The 18,225-nt window shown below is 52.4% G+C and overlaps 1 protein-coding gene across 6 annotated transcripts in view; it reads right to left on the bottom strand.

The window, feature by feature from the left end:
• The window catches only part of SEZ6L2 (seizure related 6 homolog like 2), a 29,383-nt gene that overhangs the window by 885 nt on the left and 10,273 nt on the right, over positions 1–18,225 (bottom strand). For 4 of the 6 annotated variants that reach the window (XM_023191136.2, XM_023191134.2, XM_023191131.1 and 1 more), the window contains 12 exons: positions 17,164–17,349; positions 16,277–16,445; positions 14,164–14,327; positions 8,358–8,558; positions 6,791–6,929; positions 5,845–6,041; positions 5,327–5,521; positions 1,834–2,025; positions 1,536–1,727; positions 991–1,029; positions 695–812; positions 500–596 (listed from right to left, as the gene is read on the bottom strand). In XM_023191136.2, coding sequence (XP_023046904.1) covers positions 500–596; positions 695–812; positions 991–1,029; positions 1,536–1,727; positions 1,834–2,025; positions 5,327–5,521; positions 5,845–6,041; positions 6,791–6,929; positions 8,358–8,558; positions 14,164–14,327; positions 16,277–16,445; positions 17,164–17,349 — 1,889 coding nt within the window. The remainder of the gene's footprint in view (positions 1–499; positions 597–694; positions 813–990; positions 1,030–1,535; positions 1,728–1,833; positions 2,026–5,326; positions 5,522–5,844; positions 6,042–6,790; positions 6,930–8,357; positions 8,559–14,163; positions 14,328–16,276; positions 16,446–17,163; positions 17,350–18,225) is intronic. The other 2 variants (XM_023191132.2, XM_023191135.2) reach the window with 1 other exon arrangement.

Below are 18,225 nucleotides of genomic sequence, written 5' to 3'. Positions count from 1 at the left end.
CTCGATCTCCTGACCTCGTGATCCGCCCGTCTCGGCCTCCCAAAGTGCTGGGATTACAGGCTTGAGCCACCACGCCCGGCCGACCCTGGGTTTTAAAGTAGCATTGACCACTGGGGACTAGGCGGCCACAGGGGCTAATCTGGCCAGTGAAAGTGTTTGGTTCATCCTATAGTGTCGTAAAATGACACAAGAATCTGAATTTCTGGCTTGTCTTGAATAATTGGAAGATCTGCCAATTGTGCCTCAGTTTCGACTATGGGGTAGAGCCGTATTCTTCAGATGGGGCTCAAGTCCTCCACTTGGGCTCAAGTCCTCCACTTAGCCACAGTCCTCACTGCTCCCTATTGTCCACACGTGGCTTGCTCTGCTCATTGACATGGCCTCTGTGGGCAGCTGAGTTTGAAATTCCCAAGACAGAGATTCCAGAGACCTTGTGAGAAGGTTATGGAGTCCTGGGAGAGCCAAGTGGTGGCTCTTCAGGGGCGGGGGAGGTGCTCACCCCAGCTTCATACAGCGGGTTGCTGAAGTCCGACTCCACGGTGATGGGGCTGTAGGAGTGGGAGCCCGAGAAGCCAAAAAGGGACTTTCCCTGAAGCCTGGGAAAGGGAGAGGACAGAGGAACTTATCAACAGGGTTCGGTGCCAGGCCCACAAGATGTCTGCCCTGGCTGGCAGCCCCCAAGCAGGCTACTTACTTGGTGTAGTATATGTAAACGCCACTGCCGAGAACAATGACCAAGCCTAGAGGCAGCAAGATGGCCAGGGCCAGGTTCCCCCCTTCCAGCTGCCGTGATGGATCTGTGGTCTGGGTCACTACAGGAGGAGGAGAGGCCGGTGAGCTGTGGTTGGGCCCGGTCCTGGGCTCTCCCAACCTCCTGCCCTGCGCCTCAAACCCTGGGCTTCATCCCTCCAAGGCCTGGCCTCCTGCTCCGGCCTCTGCCTTGCCCTCCCGACCTGGCCAGCCTGGGTCTCCACCTGTGCCCTCACTGACCTTCCAGTTTTCGGTTGTCCAGGAGCTCCTCATAGGCAACTGCAGGGAGAGGAGGGGGAGGGGATGGGGTCTGAGCCAGGGAGGGGAGGAGGTTGGGAGGGGCCGGGAGCCCAGTGGGGCTGGGCTGGACAGTCTGGTTCTCTCTGCCCTCTGCTCAACCTCAACTTTCTCTCTCCCTTGGTGGGGAAGAGAGAGGAGTGACCAGCACAGGGCCTTTGTCCTCTTTCTCCAGACCCCTAAAAAGTCAGGGTTCCTGGACGGTCTGAGCCAAACTTTAGAATTTGTCAGAGATAGGGAAACTGAGGCCTATCCAGAGAGAGCAAGGGACTTCCAAGCCAAGGCCCCCTCTACTACACCCCTGAGCCAATCCCATGACCTCACACGACCCAGGGCTTCTGGACACACCCGTGAGGACGCGAGGCCACAGGAGGAGAACCGGGAGCTCTGTAGGGTCGCCCATTGGTCTCAAATGTGCTACCTGACTCTCCCAGCCCTGTCACTTCCCAGACACTGGTGTGCCCCTCCTGCCCTGTCTGGCCAGGCACCTTTGCAGAGTGGGGGCTGGCTGGTCCACTGGGAGGGGTGGCCGGGCACACAGGTGATGGTGACCTCGCCGATAAGCTCAAAGCCCTCATAGCAGAAGAAGCGCAGAGACTCGCCCGCCTGGTAGTGGTGCTTGTACAGCGTCTGGTAGCCATTCTCGGGAACCCCTGGGTTCAGGCACGGCTCGTACTTCACTGCGGGGAGCATGCCAGTCACATGCCAGCTGCACTACTGCGCACAGGGCAGACAGGCTCTCCCAGGGCTACCCAGCCACCCTCCCAGGGTGTGCTCCAGACTCACAGGCGCATTTGGGGACCCTGTCGCTCCACTTGGGTGTGCCTGTGTCCCGGCTGTAGCAGGTGAGCATGGCTGCCCCCTCGAGGCTGTACCCTGGCAGACAGCGGTACTGGACGTGGGAGCCAACGGGGAAGCCAGCGTCCGAGGCAGTGCGGTGCCCGTTGGCAATCTCGCCAGGGTCAGCACAAGTCATGACTGGTGGCAGAAGAACAAGGTCACAGAGAGTGAGGGCCTTAAAAAATCAGCCTGGGCAACACAGAGAGACCCCATCTCTACAACAAATTGAAAAATTAGCCAGGAGTGGTGGCGTGCTCCTGCGGTCCCAGCTAATCAGGAGTTGGAGGTGGGAGGATCGCTCGAGCCCAGCAGGTCGAGGCTGCAGTGAATGGTGAGCGCACTACTGCACTCCAGCCTGGGTTACAGAGTGAGACACAGTCTAAAAAAAAAATAAAAGAAAATCTCCCAGAAGCCTAGGGCTGGGAGAGGCCTGAGCCTCGGGCCATTTCCTCTGAATACCTCTGCACACACACGCACTTCCCACCAATTCCTCAGAAGGAAGAGAGCATGAATTGGAAAAACTTAAAATGCAGTGCATTTATTTTTGGACCAGAATGACAGGCTTAATTTTCTTTCAAAATTCAATGTATGTTGTATTTCAGGCTTCTTTTAGAAAACAGTTTGCTGGGGGAAATCCCAAGCCCCTATCCTGGGGTGAAATTCAAAATATTTAATCACCATACCAGAGCATATGGGTCAAATCCCAGCAGGGTGAGCCCAACATGGCTTGTCATCTGTGGAACAGTAGCTGCCCTCTTTAAAGGGGGCCCAGCTCTTCTGTCCCCAGTATTCTCATTATGCCCAGCCTAGTTCACTCACTTACACTGCCTGCCTGCAGGGGTTTGAGTTTACAACCCTGTTGTGAAGGAATCATAATCATAGCCATTTCTTGTATATAAGCCTGAGCTAGGTACCCTGCTAAACATTTTACAAACAAATAGAATTCTTTGTGTGTGTGTGTGTGTGTGTGTGTGTGTGTGTTTGAGACGGAGTGTCTCACTGTCACCCAGGCTGGAGTGCAGTAGCGCTATCTTGGCTCACTGCAAGCTCTACCTCCCGGATTCCCAGGCCTCAGCCTCCTGAGTAGCTGGGACTACAGGTGCCCGACACCACACCCAGCTAATTTTTTGTGTTTTTAGTAGAGACGGGGTTTTACCATGTTAGCCAGGATGGTCTTGATCTCCTGACCTCGTGAACCACCCGCCTTGGCCTCCCAAAGTGCTGGGATTACAGGCGTGAGCCATGGCGCCTGGCTTTTTGTTTTGTTTGTTTGTTTGTTTTTGAGAGTCTCACTCTGTCACCCAGGCTGGAGTGCAGTGGCGCATCTCAGCTCAGGGCAACCTCCGCCTTCTGGGTTCAAGAGATTCTCCTGTCTCAGCCTCCCGAGTAACTACAGTTATAGGCATTCGCTAGTACGCCCAGCTAATTTTTGTACTTTTAGTAAAGACAGGGTTTCACCATGTTAGCCAGGCTGGTCTCGAACTCCTGACCTCAGGTGATCCACCCACCTCAGCCTCCCACAGTGCTGGGATTACAGGTGTGAGCCACCATGGCTGGCTCCAAATATAATTCTTTGTTTTGGAGATGAGAACTTGCTCTGTCACTCAAGCCGGAGTGCAGTGGTGAGATCACGGCTGACTGCAGCCTCAAACTTCTGGGTTTAAGCAATTCTCACACCTTAGCCTCCTGAGTAGCTGGGACTATAGTCATATACCACCATGCCTGGCTATATTTTTTATTTTTTGTAGAGACAGGGTCTCCCTATGTTGCCCAGGCTGTTCTCAATCTCCTGGGCTCAAGTGATCCTCCCGCCTTGGCCTTCCAAAGCACTGAAATTTCAGATGTGAGCCACCACACCTGGCACAAACATAATATTTAATCCCAATTATCTTGAGAGGCCAATGTCACTGTCATCTCCCTCGGAGCCCAGGACTCTCAGGGCAGACAAAGGACTTGGCCCATGGTCACTCAGCCAGGGAGTGGCAGAGCGGGAATCTGCCCAGGGTCACAGCCATGGAGCACTGGACAGGGACTCAGAGATGTGGGTCCTGGCACACCTTCAGGCTCAATCTGCTGCCTTGGGCAGGTTCTCTCCTGAGCCCGAGGCAGCAGGGCCAGCCGAACTCTTAGCCTCATCCAGGCCTAATACCCTGTGAGTCCTTTCAGGGGCGGGGAGCTGTGTCCAGCCCATATCTGGCTACCTGAGGTTTCTCCCCTTGGTCCCACCATTGCTTTCAGATGCCACATGGAACGGCAGCCCCACATCCTTGGGGCTGGCTTCCCAAAATTTGAAGAAAGTGACCAGCTGCCATTCCTTTCTGCTCTTCAATTTTCTTTTACTTTTTTCTTTTTTTCCTTTTGAGATGGAGTATCACTCCCGTGGCGCAGGCTGGAATGCAGTGGCATGACCTCAGCTTACTGCAACCTCAACCTTCCGGGTTCAAGCGATTCTCCTTCCTCAGCCTCCTGAGTAGCTGGGATTACAGGCGTGTGCCACAACGCCCAGCTAGTTTTTTATTTTTAGTAGAGATGGTGTTTCACCATGTTGGCCAGGCTGGTCTTGAACTCCTGACCACAGGTGATCCACCACACCTGGCCCTTTCTGCTCTTCTAAAATATACACACTCCCAGCTCCTTTAAATGTCACCTCCTCTGTGAAATCTCCTGCCCCAGCCCTGAGAAAATTAGCCCACTGCTCTCCCCACAGTCCTTCATCACACCCAGGGCAGCATGTGCCCTGTGAAGTTTCCATCTGCGCTTCACAACCTGAGTCCTCCTCCACCGATGCGGAAACCAAGGTTCAGAGATGCTAAGTGCCTCGCCCAAAGTCACCCAGTGATCATCCTCCTGCGTATCACTCCCAGATTGTGAGCTCCACAAGAGTATGGAGGGGCTTGAACCCCCTTCTCCTAACCTCAACCCAGCACGAGGCTTCAGTGATGGCATTCAAATAAACCAAGTGCTCTGACAACCTTGGTCCTAGCAAAGTGGCTCCCTACAATTTCAACTGAGAGGACTGCGGGATTGCGGCGGGGCGTAGGACAGAAAGGATGGAGCCAAGTGTGGACACGGGGAGCCCAGTGAGAACCTGGTCGGAGCCCTGTTAGGGGAGAAACTCAGACGCCGCAGAGGAGGGATCAGGAGGGGACGAGGCGGGGCCATGAGACGAGGAAACAGGGACCGAGCCCAGGTCGGTGCAAGAAAGAAGAGGGATGCAGCCCGGAGAAGGTGAGAGGGAGACGCAGAGGGGACAGTTTCGGGGAACCGGGCGGAGGAGTGAGAGCTAAAGGGCATGGTGTCAGGGCCTGAAGAAGATCCAGGAAGGACCGGGAGCGAAGGGACGGAACACAGAAAGCAAGGGGGCCGGTACAGGACAGGGCAGGGGCGGGGCCCACAGGGAGGGGGCGGGGCCGACAGGACGCGGGCGGGGCCGGCTCACTCTTTTGGCAGGCTGGCGGCGCGGCGCTCCAAGAGAGGTCCCACTGGCAAGTGAGAATGTCGGAGCCTAGCAGCTCGTAGCCAGGCTCGCACTGGTAGGTGAGCACCGTGCCCCGGATCAGGTCCCCGTGGGATGCCGTCCTCCAGCCCCACTCCGGAGGCGGCAGCTCGGGGCACGTGTCGTTCCTCGGGACCTCTGCAGGGGAGGGAGGGCGAGTTTGGAGGCTGCCGTTTTAACCCCTGGGTCCCTTCCAGCCTCGGAGGCTTTGCTCTGTGCCCCCTTCCGGGATCTGTCTCTCTCTCTCTTTCTTAGAGACAGGGTTTCCTCTGTCGCCTAGGCTGGAGTACAGTGGTACAAGCATAGCTCACTGCAGCCTCAACCTCCTGGCTTCAAGCGATCCTCCCACCTCGGTCTCTCAAGGCCCTGGGATAACAGGCGTGAGCCATCACGACCGGCCACCTCCCGGGATCTCTGGCTTGCCCGACCCCTGCCCATCCCGGGACTCTATCCCTCAGTACCTTTGAAGTGCAATACAAAGCCCTGGCCCAGGCCTGGATTTGGGGGCCCAGGCGGTGCCTGAAACTGCAGTGTGAGGTCGGGCCCAGAGGAGAGGAGGCGGCGGCGCGGTTGAGGTCCCCGCAGCTGGGCCAAGACTCGGGCGCTGGGACCGTCCCCGTCGAACAGTGTCAGCATGTCCCCCTCCCGCACATTCAATCTGCAGGGAGTGGGATCAGACAATGGGGCGGGGCTGCGACTGGCCCCTCCCATCCAGCTCTGCCCCATCCTCAACTCTGCTCATTGGTAGCCCCGCCTACTCTCCAGCCCCGCCCATAATTTCCTCTATTCTATGGCTCCTCCCATGTCCTACCTCCCAATCCCTAACCTTGCTCATTACTAACTCCGCCCACTGTCCAGTCCCTTCTTCATCACCATGGGATCCAAAGCCTGGCCCAACTCCTGCTCTGGCCAATCATAGACCAAATTCGCTACTACCCTACACAACTCTAGGCTCTGCCTGAGTACCTGCTCTGAAGCCACGCCCACTTCAGCTTCTGTGCCCTCTCAAGACCCTCTGATACCAATTCAGCTCACTGGATTCTCCTCAGCCCTCCCCAATTTGTTGGTGATACTGCAACAGTTTGGGTCTGTGTTCCTGGAAGTAACTCCACGGGCAGCCTCAGAAACCTCCAAAGAGTGAGAGGCACTAGGCCGAAGCCCCTTGTTCACAATAGCTCCCAAGGAAGGCTGCATTGCCCTATTTATTTGTCCGAGGTTGCCTGGCTAATACGTGATTTGAGCCCAGCTCTCTCACCTCTATCCTGAACCCTTAGTGCACCAGCCTATCCACCGAATTCTGGATAGATACGCAAGAGCCAGGCAGGCTCAGAATGCAGGCTAGTGCATTGGCATACCACACTTTCCTGAGCCTACACCCGTCGCACCCTCTGCAGGACCCAAACATACATCTCAACTTGGAGCAAGATGCGCTTCTCCTCCTGGACGTGTAGGCCCCACACGCAGTCCTGGCCCGGGCTATAGCTCTGGGGCCAGTCGGGAGAGAGGACCACGCCAGCTGGCTCCGACAGCTCCCCTCCACACATGGCTAGGGAAAAAGGGATGTCAGGTTCGGGACCCAGGTGGGCATGCTGTCTCCATTTCACCACGGTCCTCACCACTCGTGATGCATGCACCACATCACCTTGCTTGTTTCCTATTACCTATGATCCACCTGCTTCTTTTATTCTTTTATTTTTATTTTTATTTATTTATTTTTTCACTTTTTTTTGAGACGGAGTCTCGCTCTGTCGCCCAGGCTGGAGTGCAGTGGCGCAATCCCAGCTCACTGCAAGCTCCATCTCCCGGGTCACGCCATTCTCCTGCCTCAGCCTCCTGTGCAGCTGGGACTACAGGCGCCCGCCACCACACCCGGCTAAATTTTTTGTGTATTTTTAGTACAGACGGGGTTTCACCGTATTAGCCAGGATGGTCTTGATCTCCTGACCTCGTGATCCGCCTGCCTCGGCCTCCCAACGTGCTGGGATTACAGGCATGAGCCACCACGCCCGGCCCCTATTTTTATTTTTTTAGACGGAGTCTCACTGTGTCGCCCAGGCTGGAGTGCAGTGGCACAATCCCAGCTCACTGCAATCTCCACCTCCCAGGTTCAAGCGATTCTCGTGCCTCAGCCTCCCAAGTAGCTGGGATTACAAGCACGCACCACCATGCCCGGTTATTTTTTGTATTTTTAGTAGAGACGGAGTTTCACTATGTTGACCAGGCTGGTTTCCAACTTCTCACCTCAGGTGATCCACCCGCCTGAGCCTCCCAGAGTGTTGGGATTACAGGCGTGAGCCACTGCACCTGGCTTTATCCACCTGTTTTTTTTTTTCTTTTCTTTTTTCTTTTTTTTGAGAAAGAATTTCACTCTTGTTGCCCAGGTTGGAGTGCAGTGCCGTGATCTCGGCTCACCGCAACTTCCACCTCCTAAGTTCAAGCGATTCTCCTGCCTCAGCCTCCCGAGTAGCTGGGATTACAGGCGTGCACCGCCACACCCAGCTAATTTTGTATTTTAAGTAGAGACAAGGTTTCTCCATGTTGATCAGGCTGGTCTCGAACTCCCGACCTCAGGTGATCCACCTGCCCCCGCCTCCCATAGTGCTGGGATTACAGGCGTGAGCCACTGCACCCAGCCATGATCCACCTGTTTCTTGCCACGTCTAGGTCCTTTTGTGTTCAATATCCAGTCCTGCTCTTAACAAACCCCACCCACTCTCCAGCCTGCCCAATCTGTGACTTAACCCAACAGCAGTTATTGCTCTTGAAGACATTTGGGTTTGTGACCCCTGCATTCAGTAACAAGCCCACCAGTCATTCAGCTAAGAAAACAGTCTCTGAAGGGACAGGGATTTACCCAAGGCTTGGGTCGATTAGGTCTGGATATGCAGCCTTCCTTTCTGAATGGCCTTGCTGGGATTTCCAGTTCAGGGGGCATCATGGACTGAAGGACCTGCCTGCGAAGAGGAAGGCTCACCTTTGCAGGCTGGCTCTGTGTCGTTCCAGTGGGGTTCTGTGGGATCCACACATTCGATGGCATTGGGAGGTCCAGGGGGCTCCAGGGCATATCCTGGGAGGCACGAGAAGGTTGCCAGTGCCCCTGGGCGATACTCAGGGTCCGTGGTAGTGACGTTTCCGTGTGCCAGGAAGGGGGCGAAGCAGCGATCCTCCTCAAAGGCTGGGAAGGAGTCAGTCATAACAATTAAGCATTAGGGCAGGCCTCAAGGGATCTCAAACTGGGGATGTGAGCTGAATTGGGGTGTTGTTTGGCCACTCACTGGGCTTTTTTTTTTTTTTTTTTTTTGAGACAGAGTCTTACGCTGTCACCCAGACTGGAGTGCAGTGGTATGACCTCGGCTCCCTGCAGCCTCTGACTCCCAGGTTCAAGCAATTCTCATGCCTCAGCCTCCCAAGTAGCTGGGATTACAGGTGTGCAGCACCATGCCCAGCTAATTTTTTTTTTTTTTTTTTAGGACGGAGTTTCACACTTGTTGCCCAGGCTGGTGTGCAATGGCACGATCTTGGCTCACCGCAACCTCTGCCTCCTGGGTTCAAGCGATTCTCCTGCCTCAGCCTCCTGAGTAGCTGGGATTACAGGCATGTGCTACTACACCTGCCTAATTTTTTTGTATTTTTAGTAGAGACGGGGTTTCTCCAGGTTGGTCAGGCTGGTCTCAAACTCCTGACCTCAGGTGATCTGCCTGCCTCAGCCTCCCAAAGTGCTGGGATTACAGGCATGAGCCACCATGCCTGGCCAATTTTTGTATTCTTAGGAGAGATGGGGGTTTCACCATGTTGGCTAGGCTGGTCTTGAACTCCTGGCCTTAAGTGATCTGCCTGCCTCAGCCTCCCAAAATACTGGGATTACAGACATGAGTCACTGCGCCCAGCCTGGGTTTTTTTTATTTTTTATTTTTTTAGAAACAGAGTCTCACTCTGTTGCCCAGGCTGGAGTGCAGTGGTGTGATCACAGCTCATTGCAGCCTAGATCTCCTAGACTCAAGCGATTCTCCCACCTCAGCCTCTCCAGTAGCTGGGACTACAGCATGCACACCCTACCCAGCAGTTTTTTTTTTTTTTTTTTTTTTGGTAGAGGTGGGGCTTCACCATGTTACTCAGGCTGGTCTTGAACTCCTGACCTCAGGTGATCCGCTGGCCTCAGTCTCCCAAAGTGCTGGGATTACAGGTGTGAGCCACTGCCCTGGAGTCGGTGAGTTTTTAATAACTGAATGCCACTGGGTTTAGCATTCACCCTCCAGATTGTCAAAAAATTTCTAACACTCCTCATTCACATATTTATATTGCCTCCCTGGCCTCTTGAGGGAAGCTCCTGGGCTAGCCAAATCCCAGCCACCATTCTACAGAGAGGAAGTTCATACACAAAAAAGCCACTTGCTCAAGGTCACCCAGAAGACAATGGCAAAAGCAGGTCTGAAACCCAGATGGCTTGATTCCCAGCCACAGATACTTGGCTCTGGAAACGGCAAAGATGGGCGGGTAACGGTAGGGGTGCCTTTGGAGAACTGGCTGGTGTAGTTGTATTCTCTCCTCAGAAATAACAATTGGATTCTGATCATCCATGCTGTTGCTAGAACCCAAAATTTCAGCTAATGCAAAAACTACTCAGTTTTTACTTTAAGTCAACAAAAGTGAACATTTGTAGAGCATTTGAGTTTCTGCGCACCTGATCAGATCTTAGCTGCAAAACTCCCTGTGAGTTAAGATTTAGGTGCCTATGATACCAATGAGGAAACCTTTTCTTTTTTTCTTTTTTTTTTTTTTTGAGATGGAGTTTCACTCTTGTTGCCCAGGCTGGTATGATATCGGCTCACTGCAACTTCTGCCTCCCAGGTTCAAGTCATTCTCCTGCATCAGCCTCCCGAGTAGCTGGGATTACAGGCACCCACAACCACCCCCAGCTAATTTTTGTATTTTTTCAGTAGAGATGGGGTTTCACCATGTTGGCCAGGCTGGTCTCGAACTCCTGACCTCAGATGATCCACCCACCTCAGCCTCCCAAAGTGCTGAGATTACAGGCATGAGCCACCACACTAGGCCTTTTTGCTTTTTTTTTTTTTTTTCCGATTTTTAATTTTATTTTAATATTTTATTTTTTATTTTTTGAGACCGAGTCTTGCTCTGTTGCCCAGGCTGGAGTTCAGTGGCATGATCTCACTTCACTGCAACCTCAGCTTCCCAGGTTCAAGCAAGTCTCGTGTCTCAGCCTCCTGGGTAGCTGGGATTACAGGCACGTGCCACCACGTCTGGCTAATTTTTGTGTTTTTAGTAGAAATGGGGCTTTGCCATGTTGCCCAGGCTGGTTTCAAACTCCTGGGCTCAAATGATCCACCTGCCTCAGCCTCCCAAAGTACGGGGATTATAGGCATGAGCCACTGTGCCCAGGCTATTTTATTTATTTTTAAAAATGAGGTCAGACACGATGGCTCACAACTATAATCTCCACACTTTGGGAGGCCAAGGCAGGTGAATCATCTGAGGTCAGGAGTTCAAGACCAGCCTGACCAATGTGGTGAAACCCCATCTCTACTGAAAATACAAAACTTAGCTGGCGTGGTGGCTAACACCTGTAATCCCAGCTACCCAGGAGGTTGAGGCAGGAGAATCACTTGAACCCAGAAGGCAGAAGTTGCAGTGAGCCGAGATTGCGCCGTTGCACTCCAACCTGGGTGACAAGAGCGAAACTCCATCTCAAAAAAAAAAAAGAAAAAAATGAGACAGGGTCTTGCTTTGTTGCCTAGGCTGGAGTGCAATGGTGGGATCACAACTCACAGCAGCTTTGACCTCCCGGACTCAAGTGATCCTCCTGCCTCAGCTTCCTGAGCAGCTGGGACCATAAGCGTGCACCACCACACCTGGCTAATTGTTTGTTTCGTTTTGTTTTGTAGAGACAAAGGTCTTGCTATGTTGCCCAGGCTGGTCCCAAACTCCCAGGCTCAAGTGATCCTCCCATCTTAGCCTCCCAAAATGCTGGGATTACAGGCGTGAGCCATTGTGCCTGGCCACAGTGAAGAATCTTAAATTCGTAGAACAGCAGTGGCCTACAACTATGGAGGCAGGTCTCAAAACTTGCCATTTTCACTAAAAGACCTGGGCTGTTTGCACTTTAACACTTCCAGAATCTATCCTGCAATTGATTTTTGCAGATCCACTGTTCTATTTCACTATTACTTAACCTGCAAGGTATCATGTCCAAATCCTAAGCATCCATTACAGCCCAGTGCCAATTCCATTTCTTCCATGATTCTCATCAAACACTAGACCCTCCCATCTCTGAGCACTTCACTTCACGTTTTTGGTCTCTCTCTTGCTACTGTTTATACAACTCCTCTGTTTTCAGCCACAATGAAATTCTGTTTCCCAAACATACCAGGCATTTCTCTACTTGCTCTTTCCCAAAGTTCTTTTCTTTCCTTTCCTTTTCTTTTGTTTTTCTTTTCTTTTTTTTTTTGACAGGGTCTTGCTCTGTTGCCCAGGCCAGAGCGCAGTGCTGCAATCTAGCTCACTGCAACGTCTTGGGTTCAAGTAATCCTCCCACCTCAACCTTCCATGTAGCTGGGACTAGAGGTGTGGGCCACCACACCTGGATATATATATATATTTTTTTTTTTTTTTAATTTGCAGACACAGGGTCTCACTATGTCGCTCAGACTGGTTCTCAAACTTCCGGCCTCAAGCAATCATCCCACCTTGGCCTCCCAAAGTACTGAGATTAGAGACATGAGTCACCACAACTGGCCTTGATCTTCCTCTTTCAAAATATCCTCTGTTGGTTGGGCAGGGTGGCTCACACCCGTAATCCTAGCACTTTGAGAGGCCGAGGTGGGAGGATCACTTCAGCTCAGCAGTTAGAGATCAGCCTGGGCAGCATAGTGAGATGCTGTCTCTACAAAAAATTAAAAAATTACCCAGGCATGGTGGTGCACGCTTGTGGTCCCAGCTGCTAGGGAGGCTGAGGCAGGAGGATCACTTGAGCCTGGCAGGTTGAGGTTGCAGTGAACCATGACTGGGCCACTGCACTACAGCTTGGGTGATAAAGCAAGACCTGTTTCAATAATAATAATAATAATAATAAAATACCTTCTGTCCTATAAGGCCAAGCTCAAATGCTTCTTCCTTCACGATCACTTCCTTGTTTCTATCCCTTCACATTCATTCCCCTTCTTCTGGTAACAGCACCCCAATTTTAATTTTGGGACGCATGCCTACCCCACTCCCAGTCCACGAGGTTGAGTTGAAGCCCACCAGGGGAGGCCACGTGAGGCAGATTAACCTATCCCAATACTGTCTTCTCCTAGCTCGGTGATTGGCTCAGGCTAAGGCCAACCAGGACCTTAGCCAGGTCAATGAGCACCTCTCCTGGCATTTTTGCTGAGCTCTCAGGAAATACATGAATGTTCTCTCTGGTGAGGTTACTAAGTTGGTAGTATGGGCTGGGCGAGGTGGCTCACGCCTGTAATGCTGGCACTTTGGGAGTCCCACGGGGGCAAATCACTTGAGCCCAGGAGTTCAAGACCAGCCTGGGCAACATGGTGAAACCGTGTCTCTACTAAAAACACAAAAATTAGCTGGGCGTGGTGGTGTATGCGTGTAGTCCCAGCTACTCAGGAGGCTGAGGCATGAGAATCGCTTGAACCTGGAGGAGGGGGCTGCAGTGAGCTAAGATCCTGCCACTGCACTCCAGCCTGGGCAACAGAGAGGGACTCTGTCTCAAAATAAATAAATAAAAATGAATAAAAGTTAAAAAAAAAAACTCTCAGGCGTGGTGGCTCACGCCTGTAATCCCAGCACTTTGGGAAGCCGAGGCGGGTGGATCACCTGAAGTCGGGAGTTCGAGACCAGCCTGACCAACATGGAGAAACCCTGTTTCTACTAAAAATACAAAATTAGCTGGGCATGGTGGTGCATGCCTGTAATCCCATCTACTCGGGAGGTTGAGGCAGAAGAATCGCTTGAACCCAGGAGGCGGAGGTTGCAGTGAGCTGAGATCACACCATTGCACTCCAGCCTGGGCAACCAGAGCAAAACTCCATCTCAAAATAAATAAATAAATAAATAAATAAAGGCCAGGCGCGGTGGCTCACACCTGTAATCCCAGCACTTTGGGAGGCCGAGGCGGGCGGATCACAAGGTCAGGAATCGAGACTATCCTGGCTAATAAAGTGAAACCCTGTCTCTACTAAAAATAAAAAAAAAAATTTAGCCAGGCATGGTGGCGGGCACCTGTAGCCCAAGCTACTCAGGAGACTGAGGCAAGAGAATGGCGTGAACCCAGGAGGAGCTTGCAGTGAGCCGAGATTGCGCCACTGCACTCCAGCCTGGGCCATAGAGCGAGACTCCATCTCAAAAAAAAAAAAAAAAAAAAAAAAAAAAAAGAAAAAGAAAAAGAAAATAAATAAATAAATAAAATAAAAACTAAGTTGGTGGTAAATCAGCAGCTATGTCCATCACACAGGGAAAGCCTACCTGAGAATGAAGCCAACACAGAGGAAAGAACTGAGATACTGAGATAACTGGTCTCTGGGCTGTGTACCCTGCATGTGTACCTACGCATGCATGAAGCTTAAACAGAGAAGGCTGCCTCGGGAAAGGAGAAGGGGTCCCTAGAAGAGACCCTTGCAGTTTTGGGGCAGGGAGGCAAGTCACATTTCAGGAATCCCAGCATGGAGATGAACAGGCATGGAGTTTGTGCTTCCAACTATGCTTGGTGTCAGAAGAGGAGAAGGTGTGGCAGCTGGGGTCCACTGGGGAAGTGGGTCACTTACCTTCAAATCGGAGGCTTAACAGCAGGGGATTGGCAGGTGTCTCTGACAGCAGCTCCACATAGAGGGACTGGGCGTCACTGATGAGACCCCGCTCAGGGACATCGTCCATGTCTGAATCATAGATCACGGGGGATAGGGGGCTGCCCCCTGAGCGCACCATCAGCCTGGGATGGACAGAATCGTGACCAGGAGCTCAACCTCCCTCACAAGCTGCCTCACCCCTTGCCCACTCTCCTAACTTATTTTTATAGTTGTTATCATCACACATTAACTATATGCCACACACTCTTCTAAGCACTTACCCATTCTTTCTCATTTAATTTTCACAAGAACTCTTGAGTCAGACACTATTATCCCTTATTTTATAGAGGAGGATATTGGGGCATAGATAGATCAAGTAACCTGTCCAAGGTCACAGAGCAAGTAGTGGCAGGGCTGAGATACCTAGTTGCTAGGTAAAGGATGTTAATGATGATGAAGATAGCAGATGCTTGACCAGGCACGGTGGCTCAGCTCACACCTGTAATCCCAGCACTTTGGGAGGCCAAGACGGGTGGATCACCTGAAGTCAGGAGTTCAAGACCAGGCTGGCCAACATGGTAAAACCCCATGTTTACTAAAAATACAAAAATTAGCCAGGTGTGGTGGTGCATGCTTGTAATCCCAGCTACTCAGGAGGCTGAGGCAGGAGAATCGCTTGCATCTGGGAGGTGGAGGTTGCAGATAGCCAAATTCATGCCACTGCACTCCAGCCTGGGTGACAGGGTGAGACTGTCTCAAAGAGAAGAAGAAGAAGAAGGAGAAGGAGAAGGAGAAAAGGAGAAGGAGAAAAGGAGAAGGAGAAGGAGAAGGAGAAGGAGGAGGAGGATAGGCCACATGTGGTGGCTCATGCCTGTAATCCCAGCACTTTGGGAAGCCGAGGTGGGCAGATCACGAGGTCAGGAGATCGAGACCATCCTGGCTAACACAGTAAAACCCCATCTCTACTAAAAAAAAAAGTACAAAAAATTAACTGGACATGGTGGCTCGCACTGGTAGTCCCAGCTACTCGGGAGGCTGAGGCAGGAGAATCACTTGAGCCTGGGAGGCAGAGGTTGTAGTGAGCCAAGATCGCGCCACTGCACTCCAGCCTGGACGACAGGGTGAGACTCCATCTCAAAAAAAAAAAAAAAAAGAGGATAGCAGACACTTTTATAGTGCCTATTGCCTTAGGCGCCATTCTAAGGACTTTATATAACTTCAGCACTTATCCTCACAGAAACCTGAAGAGGGAGGTACTGTTATCTCCATTCTACAGATGAGGAAGCTAAGGCACAAAGAAGTTAAGTGATTTGTCTCAGGTTGCACAACTACACTTCCTAAGAAAGGCTTAGGACTGTCCAGGCGCAGTGGCTCATGCCTGTAATCCCAGCACTTCGGGAGGCCGAGGCGGGCAGATCACCTGAGATCGGGAGTTCGAGACCAGCCTGACCAACATGGAGAAACCCTGTCTCTACTAAAAATACAAAATTAGCTGGGCGTGGTGGCGCATGCCTGTAATCCCAGCTAATCAGGAGGCTGAGGCAGGAGAATCGCTTGAACCCGGGAGGCAGAGGTTGCTGTGAGCGGACATCACGGCACTGCACTCCAGCCTGAGCAAGAGTGAAACTCCGTCTCCGGGAAAAAAAAAAAAAAGGCTTAGGTCTAAACTGTGATGCATATCTCAACCAGGATCCACCCCAGCTGTGTCCAAGTCCCCACTTAGCCTCCCTACTTTCCTGAGGTGGGGACCTCTTTTTGTTTTGTTTTGTTTTTTGACGGAGTCTCGCTCTGTTGCCTAGGTTAGAGTGTAGTGGCCCGATCTTGGCTCACTGCAAGCTCTGCCTCCTGGGTTCATGCCATTCTCCTGCTCAGCCTCCTAAGTAGCTGGGACTACAGCTGCCCACCACCATACCTGGCTAATTTTTTTTTGTATTTTTAGTAGAGCTGGGGTTTCACTGTGTTAGCCAGGATGATCTCGATCTCCTGACCTTCTGATCTGCCCGCCTTGGTCTCCCAAAGTGCTGGGATTACAGGCATGAACCACCACGCCCGCCCAAGGTGGGGACTGCTGACCCGAGACCCAGACCCTCACCGGTCATTGTCTTCATCCAGCGAGACCCTCTCAAAGTGCAGGTGCAGCCGGCGCCCCTCAGCTGCTTCAATGACCCAACGGCAGGTGAGGTTGGGCCCTACAGCTCCCCCAGGCTCTGGGGACACGATGCGGCCCAGTGTGGCATTGTGGATGGTGCCACCACAGGATGCTGTGGGCAGATGAGGGGCAGGTTAAGGTAGCCTGAGGTGACTTGTCCTTCTCCTCGGGGCCTCGGCCTGTTTTCAGAGCTGTTGCATTCACACCTTTGGCTGGGACCCAGCCCAGGGCTGGCCTCTGTCCCATGAAGTCACCCCAGAGGACGGGACCTTCTCCAAGCGTGAGCCAGGAGAGAAACCAGCCCTGCTACAGGAGAACCCCAGGATTGACACCTCCTAGGATGGAGACACCGCTAAAATGAAGACTCTCCAGCTATGGATACTGTAGGATGGGGAGCTACGAGGATCCCTAAAATTGAAAGCCTTAGCTGGGAAATCTTTAAGATAGGACTTTCAGAATGAAGATGCCACGGGATGGGAATCCCAGTATGAGGCTCTCCAGGACAGAAGCCCTCTAGACATGAACCCTAAGAATGGTTTCCTCTAGGATGAGGATGCTACCCCAGAAGGGACCTCCAGAATGGTGACTCCCAAAATAAAATCTCTAGTGGGACACCCCGAGATGGAGACCACCCAAAGATGGAGACACCTGAAGGAGAGAGACCCTCTGCATAAAGAGCTCTGGCTGCAGACCCCAGGATGGGGACTCCTCAGGGTAGATAAATACCCCTTCAGAATGGGTTTTTCCCAAAGGTGGACACCCCTGAGATAGGACCCTCCCAATGTGGTTCCGAGAACAGACGCCCCCACTCACTGTGGCAGGCAACTCACCCATGCAGCTGGGGGTTTCGCCATTCCAGGATGGCCGGGTGCCATTGAGGCAGATGAGGGTCTCCTCTCCCTGCAGCTGGTAGCCCGAATCACAGTGAAAGGTGGCAGTACCCCCGGGGTGCAGGTCCGTCACACTCACGTCCCCATGGGCCGGCCGGGGAGGGAAGCCGCAGCTCAGGAGGTAGGCTGTACCAGACAGACAGGGGGTAGCAGGGCTCATTTTCCCATGCCACCCTTTCGGACTGATCCCCCAGCACTTCCCCCCTCTCCTTTCAGGCCAGCCTGCCAGGGGCACAGTGGCTCCACACTGGCGTACATACCGAGAAGTAAGAGCTCCTCACACAGGCACCTGGCCTCACGAAGAGGAAATTCCAACATCCCTTATCTCCCCCACTCATTGTAATTCACCCTCGTTGGCCCCCATTTAATAGATGAGGTAACTGAGGTTCAAACAAGTTATTCTAGACCCTGCTACTCATTTGTTGTGTGACTTCAGGCAAATCAGTGAACTACTCTGAATTTCATCCAGCTCTAATAACAGATAGTATTTGCAGAGCTTGTTCAGCTCCCAAAGTGAGTCCACACAGAGATTTTTTTTTTTTTTTTTTTAATTTGTTTGATTTTTGAGACGGAGTCTCGCTCTGTCGCCCAGGCTGGAGTGCAGTGGCCGGATCTCAGCTCACTGCAAGCTCCGCCTCCCGGGTTTACGCCATTCTCCTGCCTCAGCCTCCGGAGTAGCTGGGACTACAGGCGCCCACCACCTCGCCCGGCTAGTTTTTTGTATTTTTAGTAGAGATGGGGTTTCACCATGTTAGCCAGGATGGTCTCGATCTCCTGACCTCGTGATCCGCCCGCCTCAGCCTCCCAAAGTGCTGGGATTACAGGCTTGAGCTACCGTGCCCGGCTCACACAGAGATTTTGAGGTAAGCAGACAAAAATTATGTGACCTGGCTAGGTGTGGTGGCTCACACCTGTAATCCCAGCACTTTTGGAGGCTGAGGCAGATGGATCACGAAGTCAGGAGTTCGAGACCAGCTTGGCCAACATGGTAAAACCCCATCT

This window comes from Piliocolobus tephrosceles, chromosome 17 (genome assembly GCF_002776525.5).
Source record: "Piliocolobus tephrosceles isolate RC106 chromosome 17, ASM277652v3, whole genome shotgun sequence".
Lineage (NCBI taxonomy): Eukaryota > Metazoa > Chordata > Mammalia > Primates > Cercopithecidae > Piliocolobus > Piliocolobus tephrosceles.
This window is presented reverse-complemented; position numbering and strand designations above follow the sequence as displayed.